A 9,560-nucleotide genomic window follows, 5' to 3' on the forward strand; every position below is an offset into this window, starting at 1 on the left:
TCATTTTGGTATGGTCCCCACCCCCAGACATTCAGTAACCATAGTGACTACCTTGCACCAGTCATTTCCTGGAAACGAATATTTAGTAACAACTATTCTTAATATTAGAACTTGTTTTTGTTGTGGGGATAGAACTTTAAGTGATTGTGGGCAGGTTACAGAGTAAAATGTCATATTCATCAAACCATTAGTGAGCCCTCATGTCCTGTGAACGGAGGCCGTGCCAAATTTGCGTCAGGACAGAATAAAAGCAATCACTGAGAAATATTGATTTGTAGTATCCCTACCCTCTAAGGGATTATGTGGACCCAAACAGCACAGAGCAGTCACAGGATGTCCTTGTGTAAAGGTGAACGGTGCGAGTTTTTCTATTCATTCATCACCCATTTTTCTTTCAGTAGCCAGCCGTACACAGTTCATGGGTAACCACGGGGAGATCCAGAGTTTTTTGTACATGCTTACGCTAGGACACGCATTATAATGTTGTAAAGAACAAATAAAGGCTTTATTTTTATTTATTTTTTTATTTTTTTCTGTTTAGAAATGCTGAGTGGGAGATTTCAAATGCTATGCTGTTTATCTCCCGACTATTTTGTTCCGTGCTCAGAAATGTTGTTTCTGATGTCTTTCAGGGGCAGAAGGGGAACCCGAAAGGGAAACTAAATGAGCGCATTGTGGTCCAGTATCACTACACTCAGTGGCCTGACATGGGAGTACCGGAGTACACCCTTCCTGTCCTCACCTTCATCAACCGCTCGTCTGCAGCTCGTGCTGCAGACATGGGCCCTGTCCTGGTGCACTGCAGGTACATCATTATTACTTAGCTCCTGGGCTAGATGAGTGTTACTTATTAGCATTAGGCTCATATTTGCTGACCTGGCCAAAAGCTTCCTGTACGGGTTTGCTTATATTGCTTGTCGCTCTGCTCTTCAGTGCAGGCGTGGGGCGCACCGGAACATACATTGTCATTGACAGCATGCTGCAACAAATCAAGGACAAAAGCACAGTCAGCGTCCTGGATTTTCTCAAACATATCCGCACACAACGCAACTACCTAGTCCAGACTGAGGTAAGAAGCACTAAATAATCAGTTACTCTGGGAAATGTCTCTAAAGGTCATCTCTGATTAAAGATGGATAGGGAGTTATGAAAGCTGTTCACTTTGATACTCTAAGCTCAGGTAAAGGTCACGCTTCCTGCAGTTTCAATGCAACACGCAGAGCAAAATGTGATGTGGTGAGACCAGAATGAGTCCATACTGGCTGTCCTCTGGCAGCACTTTAGTCATTTTTTTAACTATGGGATGATTGGTCATAGTTACCTGCTGCCCCTATCCATTTATATTCCTGCTATCTTCTCTATGAGATCAGTTCACAGACAACTGTCAGGAAATGTGATGTTGTTGTCTCTTCCACGGTTTCATGTAAGCTTTTTAGTACCAGTTTACCTTGGAAAAAACAGTTAATTTAACCAGATATTACATATTTTATCTTAATACCCTCACTAAATGTTAGAGGCAGGTATTGTAGTTTTGATTTCACTGTCAAAGATTTGGATGTTACATTAGAAGTCCACAATGACAGGCTGACCCACCTCACGGCATACAACCCTGAGAATGTCCAACAAAAAGCAGACTCCTGGTCACGCTCCTGACCTGCAAACTCTTCAAACTGAAAACTGCCTTTTGGTATCGGGCTCATAGTGGCAGACCCAGCTCTGATCAGCACTGATGATCCTCACCGTGAAAGGTTCAGTTTGACAGAGAGGTTTCTGCCTGCTGTCAGTTTGACGTCTGCAGTGAAAGATTTCCAGGAAGCAACTTTTAAAGGGGAATCGGACAAATTCAGATTAAATGTTTTGTTTTCTTTTTTTATTTCTTTTGACTGACTCTACTAGTTACTCTGCAGAATCCAATATTTATGATCTAATCATTTATATTTTAATTAAATATATTGTTTTTATAATGTCTGTAGATGTCTGATTTTTATCTTCAGTAAACAATGCTAAAACTTGGCATGGAAGAGTACTTGGAATTAAAAATGTATAATAATAATAATGTTTTTTTCCTAACAATCATTTTAAATAAGCATTTTAATTAATAAACTCACTTTTTGTCAATAAAAGTAAATCGGCTTGGTGGCTATAACTGGATGAAGTCTAGTTCTTACGTAATTTGGGATACATCAGCTTTTTCTGGTAAGAATGGCTCCTTTGTTCTCCACATGTCCATCTTCCTCTGTTTTTTTTAAAGCTCTTTGGGAATCATCTGGTTGGAGGGAAAACACTATTTTGTGCCTGTTGTCTCTGGCTTTTTTCACATATTCAACAAAACAAATGGGAACAAATTTTGTGCTTTTGCAGCAGGTTACCAGTAGCAAAGTGCCTAAAGATACAATTTAAAATCAGTTCTTTGCTGCGTTGTCTTTTATGTGTTGACACATCACTGATTCATCCTTTGAGTTTGGTGCCTTTTTATGTTTGAATGATTCGTAGGTCAGTGTCAAGTGACTTAACAAACAAAACAAAAAATTCCTGTGAGACTGTTTAGGTATAACGACTGGACTGAAAATGAGCGAAAAGAGAGCGTTGTCAAAATAAAAACTTTGAAACACCTTCAAAAAGCCTGGAGAGATATTGCTGGAGACTACTTTAAAAGAATCTGGCTCCTTGGAAGCAAAATATAAAGATACATTGAAACATTTCTGAATGCTCTATACCTTTTGTCTCCCACCAGGAGCAGTATGTTTTCATCCACGATGCTTTAATGGAGGCTATCCTGAGCAGAGAGACGGAGGTGCCCGCCTGGCAGCTTCACAGCTATGTCAACAGCGTCCTTACACCCAACTCAACAGGCCGCACACGGCTGGAGAAGCAGTTCAGGGTTAGTAAGCGCGCAAGTCTAACTAGTCGCGTTAGACGAGCTGTCTGCGTCAGCAGTGGCTCCATCAGCTGCATTTGAGGTGGTCTTTGACTCAGAAGCTTGTTAGCAACACGCAGGCGGCTTTCCACTCGCAGACAGAAATAAATTGAGAGCGTCTCTGATGTTGATGCTAATAAAGTCATGTCTGTCACCCCTGCCGCCTTATGCAAAGCTTGATGAATGTTTCATTAAGCTCCTGCTCTTTCAACATCAGGAGAGACAAACTAATTGCTCCCACATAATGTCACTTCCTCCTGAGATTCACATGCTTGTTATTAATGTGAAAGACTTGCTGTTGATTTTGGGGTTTAAACAGTATTATATCTTAGTTTTTATGTGTTTGATTTTAATTTACAGCGACTCTCCGGACTAAAATCTAATTTTGCCTTCTCTCTCGCCAGCTGCTGACTCAGTGCAACACACGCTTTGTGGAGTGCTTCAGCGCCCACAAAGACTGCAACAAGGAAAAGAACCGCAATTCCTCAGTGGTTCCCTGTGAGTATTTACAACAGCATACTTGACATGGAGCCGAGGCTTCGGCGAACCAAGGTCATGTCGAACAAGCTCTCGGCAAGAACGTGTTTAAATAATCTTCCACGAATCGTATCAATCTTGTGTTGGTTAATTTTGTAAATGAAAGGAAATGAGAATTGGACTCAGATTTGCTTATGGCAGATTTTGCAGCCTCTCTTTATTCATATTTCCAACATTAAAATCGGTTGCCGTAGTCCTATAAGTTAATCTTTCCATGCCTTGGTGAAACCCTGATGATGGAAAAGGAGGTCCTTGTTGCTATAGCAACAGTCGGGACTGGTAATAAATGTGTGCATTATCAGTCAGTGCAATATTACAGAGGCCGGGGTTCTGATTCAAAATGTGTTTTTCTATCTCTGCCTCTCAACAGCGGAGCGAGCAAGGGTTGGACTCGCCACTCTGCCTGGCATGAAAGGAACAGATTACATTAATGCATCCTACATAATGGTACAGTGTGATAGCTCCTGAGAGATTTTTTGTTTGTTTGTTTACTCTTTGTCATTGTGGGGTTTTTTGTGTTTTGGGGTGGTCTTTTTTTGAAGAATTTTATTGACTGATGTTTCCTGTCTTGCAATTGTTTGACAGGGACAGTGCTGAGTGTCTGAGAAAATAGCTATAAATGAACCAGAGTTAGAGCTATAGACTAGTTTGTAGCTGTGTCCCTGGCTAGTTCAGAAAGAGCGATCTATATTTAAATGACAATGATGGTGATTGTGATGTGGAGGTTACAAGTAGGTCCATAATTTGTTGAGCAGAGACATGAATTTTATAGTTCTACCTCACAAAACCACCACATTGTCTTTACTATGTGATCGGTTCTGCAGCATTTGGCTGAATCTGAGCAGAGTATAGCCCTGAACATGTCACATTTCATCCTGCTGCTTCTGTCAGCAGTCACATCATCAATAAGAACTAGGGACTGAGTTCCATTTCCAGCCATACATGCCCATGCCATTAACATTGCCTCCACCCTGTTTGACAGATGACGTGTCATGCTTGTTTCTCTCCTTCTCCGTATTCCTGTCTCGTCATCATGCTGGTACATTAGTCTCGGTTCATCGGTCTGAAGTCTTTGTTTCAGAGTTCTTTTAAATGTTTCCCGACAAAGTCTGATCTGCTCTTCTCGTTCCTGAGCGTAACCAGTGGTTTGCACCATGTCGTAAACCCTCTGTATTTACATTCATGAAAGCGTCTCCTGATTGTTTATTTCAAATTACAAGGAAAAACTGCAAAACTACATTGAATCTGCTTCAGATGTTATGTCTTCTTCATTTGTCGTGAAATTACAAAGCTTCACCTGGACATGAAATGTGGTCGTCAGTCAATTCTTTACTAAATTTTGGATCTCTTGTATTAAAATGCCTGGAATTCTTAAACATTTAATTCGAAATTTAATTTCAACTGAACTCAAATCTGCATTTCATTCACATTTCAGTTGTTTGATTTAAAATCACCTGTGGTGGTGTACAGAGGCAAAATTACTTTTTCCACAAATTATGGACCTAACTACGTTTAAGGTTTTTTTTTTAGTGTGGGAAATATTTCATATGCATGAGTGCTGTGGCCTTGAGAAAAACTAAAAGCTCACTGTCTGTCATTTCAGGGCTACTACAGGAGCAATGAGTTCATCATTACCCAGCATCCTTTGCCTCATACCACCACAGACTTCTGGAGAATGATTTGGGACCATAACGCTCAAATTATTGTCATGTTGCCCGACAACCACGGCCTGGTAAGTAATGGTGGAAGAATATACAATTTTTCTCTGAAGTTTCTTATTTGTCTGTCCCGCAGTTTCTGATGGACGTGCGCCGTTTGTACGTGAACATTTAGAATGAAAATGAATCATTAGTGAAAAAGTAAATACCAGGTTTCTTTCATGGTTTCCCTGCAGGCTGAGGATGAATTTGTTTACTGGCCGAGTCGCGAAGAGGCCATGAACTGCATCGCCTTCACTGTCACACTCATCAGTAAGGACAGACTGTGCCTCTCCAACGAGGAGCAGATCATCATCCATGACTTCATTCTAGAGGCCACACAGGTAGCTGCTCCTCTGCCTCATTACATCAGTGTTGGGTTATTATTACATGACGCATCACGTCAGGAGTTCATCATCTTTATTACATTTTATTTCAGTGGGGAAATGCTGTAATGTGTAGAATCCTAATTAAACATGTCATGGGTGTGCGCTCTTCTTCTCCAACAGGACGATTACGTTCTGGAGGTGAGGCATTTCCAGTGCCCTAAATGGCCAAACCCTGATGCCCCTCTCAGCAGCACCTTCGAGCTCATTAGTGTCATCAAGGAGGAAGCCATGACTCGAGATGGCCCCACTATTGTGCATGATGAGTATGTTTATATTTACCTTTATGGCTTTTGTGATGAGAAAAGACTAAATAATCTTTGGGTTAAGGTTCAAGTTAAGTTAATCTAAATGTGAAGAGTTCAGAAGGGAAGGTCTCCTCAGATGTTAACTTAATTTTTGGTAGATGTGGTGACATTGTAGGGTCTTCACGAGTGGGATACAGATGGAGTGCTTTCCATGGCTTGGGCTTTGAAAAATCCTTAAGTGTGTGCACTTGGAGGATAAACCAAAACGCCAGAAGTGTTTTTAGTAACCAGGCAACCAAAACGTTTTCCATGTTCCCAGCTGATGTCTTTCCTCCAGACGTCTGTACAAATACTTAGCTGCTGTTGGTAACAGCAGCGCCTATCAGAATAGTTCTCATTGCACAATGTCCTCACAATGAAAAATAAATCTGTTTGCTCCCTGTAGTTGTCAAAGAGCAAAAAAAACAGCCCCAGTGTTCCCCCACTCATTTATATACTAGGTGTGAACATGATGGGATGCTTATAACTGACAAGGGAAGCTGTATGCAGCCAGGTTTTTGCTTTCTTTGATTCAGTGCAGTGATGATTTTTTTTTCTTTATAAATTAACTTGTTGTGAGTCTTGCAGAAAGACACCCAGTAGTATTAGAGGTCAGTGGGAAACACATCTTACTGCCCAATTAATTTAATTTGCTTACAACTTTGCCTTTAAATTGGCACTGTACCTTTTATTTTATATTAATTAATTTGACGTTTTTCTCACTTTTACTTATTCAGTTATTTACAGTGGTGGCAAATGTAGTTGTGACCTCCATCAGTGCTTTCTATATGCAACTGCATGCATGACTCTTAATTGGTAATGTTAAACCATTCAATCAAACATTATGCAGTTCAACTGGATTCTAGTGCAGAGACTGCCGAGGCATTGTGATTCAAGTGTACTCGCTGACAGCCCTTTCTCTCAGTGTCCGATAACCTTGAGTGATACTGTGTTGTGACATGTCAGTCTTTAGAGCACACAATGAAGATCACAATGATCTAACCTCAGTTTAAGAGTGATATAAGCACAAGGAACTATTCAATGTGAAAGGGACATGGCAAAGTGAAACCGTTAACTTTGGGGGAGGGAGGAAGAACCTTTCCGATGTCTTTGACTAGTATGCATGTGCAGGGCAAAAATAACAATTTATGACACTTAATAATTTTGCCATGCCTAATTAACCCTTTGGTATGAGTTTGTGGTCACAAGCGCTACATTCAAGTCTTCCTTAATAGAACATGATGTTCATTTTGTCCCAATTAGAGTTGAATAAATAAGAAAGCAAAGTTTACTTTTAGGCCTGGCAACATTTTACTTGATAAGTTGCTGCAGAACGAACGTGTAGTGTTTGCGGTTTAAAAAAACAAACAAAACCAAAACAGTAGTCCAGAAACCAGCAGTGACTATGCATAACGTCAGCAGCTTATTTGTAGTAGCTGTATTCAAGCTATAAAGCGACATACAAGAAATTAGCCCTACATATGCAGTCATTAAGGCGATAACACAAAAATAGGAAAACAGCCAGCAGAGCTGATTCTGGGTATCTCCTCTCAGGTATGGAGCAGTGTCAGCAGGAATGCTCTGTGCCCTCACCACGCTGTCCCAGCAGCTGGAGAACGAGGGTGTTGTCGACATCTATCAGGTGGCTAAGATGATCAATCTCATGAGGCCAGGAGTCTTCACTGACATAGTAAGTTCACACTGTGGTAAAACATCGAGTGCCTAAAATTTTGTGTTACAATTGTCAAATATTTTTATCATTTTTTTTTCCTTTAACAAGCATGTCAAACACCTTTGAAGTTGAAGTGGATTGTCTGCTTGCACAGTGCTTTACTGTGTAGTCTACTGTCACCATTTTCCATAAAACCCAACTAAAAACGAGTATCTGCTCCGAATGGGCCTCTGAATTAATGCTAAATGTTGCTCTGTATCTGCCGGAAGTATAAATAGATTTGGATTGGGTTGCTAACACCTTTTGCATATCAACTTCATTAGCTTGCGATTGACATTGTTGCGTTTACAGCTTGTTCTGCTGCCCCCAAGTGGCCAGAAAGTCAATTAATACTGCCTTAAGCTGCATTTACTGCTGCATTGATTATTTTCTTGTCAACAGCAGGCAGAAAAACAGGCTGGCAGATACACAAATTGCCAGGTGTCTTCACATCAAGCACACTTTTCATTCAGCAGAGATGGAGCTCCATTAGTATTCTTGGCTTTGTCCAGTTTTCCTTAAGCTCTGTTTTCTTCACCAATTCCTGACAAAATGTCTTTGGCTTTAGCTGCTAAATGCCTCATGGTGTTCACCATCTAGTATAATTTTTTTTAAAGCTTTCTATGGTATGTGGTGAGAATTCATAAATGGATCATTTGGGCAAAAAGGCTGGCGAACTGGATGTTTCTACTTTTTAGGTGACTCACTGCAAAAGTTACTTTCATTCATCTGTTTGTAACAGAAACGTCCTTTGATGGTGGTACCTAGACATGCTTGTGATTATATTAAAAAAATTAAGTGATCTTTAGAGTGAACTTGGTGCCTATTTTTGTGTTTGTGTGCACAGGAGCAGTACCAGTACCTTTACAAAGCCATGCTCAGCCTGGTCAGTAACCGAGAGTGTGGCCTGAGCCCCATGCACATGGACACTAATGGGGCGGTGGTGATCGCAGACGAGTCGGACCCCGCAGAGAGCATGGAGTCGCTCGTCTGAGGACATTCTTACAGGCACTTAATTTGTAAAAATCCGAGAACATTTCTGAGGCCTTTTTGCCAGACTATTGATTAAAATGAATAACCTTATTACTTTTTATACTGATAAAAGTTTTTTGATATTTATGTTTTTGTCCTTTATTTCTTGTCTTAAATGTTATCCTGCTGAGCGTTTGCACCTGTTTTAATTTGACACGAGGAATAAGCAGCTCTGTCCAGTTTGCACTATACTATCAGTGTTACTGCCTAAAATCCAGTGAGCAAAAGTATGACATCATTAAATCCTGGCATCGCGAGGAAACTCGGATCTTGGACCGCGCTGAGACAAACGCGAGGCACGAAGGCCGGGATGCGCTGAAGCGATCCGCTTCCTGATTGTCTCGGAACAAAACTTCACTTCATTTTACAAGCATGAATTATGTCACTTTATCACTTCAGTCAGACTAACTGTTTTGAGGCTCCGCTCCACAGGGGTGAAGCTTTTTATCTCGTGAGAGACTCACACCTGCCTATATATTATTTCCCCAGTATCTCACTGCTGTCTTGTAAAATGTACCTATGGCTTATTTTGTTAAAGTGTGTTACAACATCTAATGTGAACATTTATTGCTTTTTACAGGGATTTATATTGTTATATTGTTAAATTGTTTTGTAATATATATAAATATATCTATAAATATTATATCCCTAATAGCCAGCCAATGATTGTTTTTTTTGTTTTGTTTTTTCCTTATTTGTCCACCTGCCTTGGTGTAAACTTACTTTTTTTTTTTCTTTTTTTTAAATAAATGGAGATCTGTAGCTTGTCATGTATTGCCTACAAATCTCCAGCTGTGTTTTTCTTTTCTTTCTTTTTTTTTTTTCTTTTTTTCCAGCATTTCTTTGAGCTTTTCTAACCCAAGCGGTCCAAGCTCAGCTGTTAAACATCTGTACCAACAAAATGTAATTGCTCTACATCATTTTTTTTTCTCCATGTGTTTTTGCAATGCAGTGGATGTAACGAGAATTTATTTTTGACGCTGATCAACACCA

General features: G+C 40.2%; 1 protein-coding gene across 1 annotated transcript in view; it reads left to right on the forward strand.

The window, feature by feature from the left end:
* The window catches only part of ca16b (carbonic anhydrase XVI b), a 113,779-nt gene extending 104,651 nt beyond the window's left edge, over positions 1-9,128 (forward strand). Inside the window, exons 20-29 of the mRNA XM_085353350.1 lie at positions 633-805; positions 934-1,069; positions 2,735-2,881; positions 3,322-3,415; positions 3,825-3,901; positions 5,058-5,186; positions 5,349-5,495; positions 5,661-5,803; positions 7,379-7,514; positions 8,383-9,128. Coding sequence (XP_085209476.1) covers positions 633-805; positions 934-1,069; positions 2,735-2,881; positions 3,322-3,415; positions 3,825-3,901; positions 5,058-5,186; positions 5,349-5,495; positions 5,661-5,803; positions 7,379-7,514; positions 8,383-8,529 — 1,329 coding nt within the window. The 3' untranslated portion in view covers positions 8,530-9,128. The remainder of the gene's footprint in view (positions 1-632; positions 806-933; positions 1,070-2,734; positions 2,882-3,321; positions 3,416-3,824; positions 3,902-5,057; positions 5,187-5,348; positions 5,496-5,660; positions 5,804-7,378; positions 7,515-8,382) is intronic.
* The last annotated feature ends 432 nt before the right edge of the window (positions 9,129-9,560 follow it).

This window comes from Diplotaxodon limnothrissa, linkage group LG5 (genome assembly GCF_057381915.1).
Source record: "Diplotaxodon limnothrissa isolate DT_005_m linkage group LG5, D_limnothrissa_male_GT1.1, whole genome shotgun sequence".
Classification (NCBI taxonomy): domain Eukaryota; kingdom Metazoa; phylum Chordata; class Actinopteri; order Cichliformes; family Cichlidae; genus Diplotaxodon; species Diplotaxodon limnothrissa.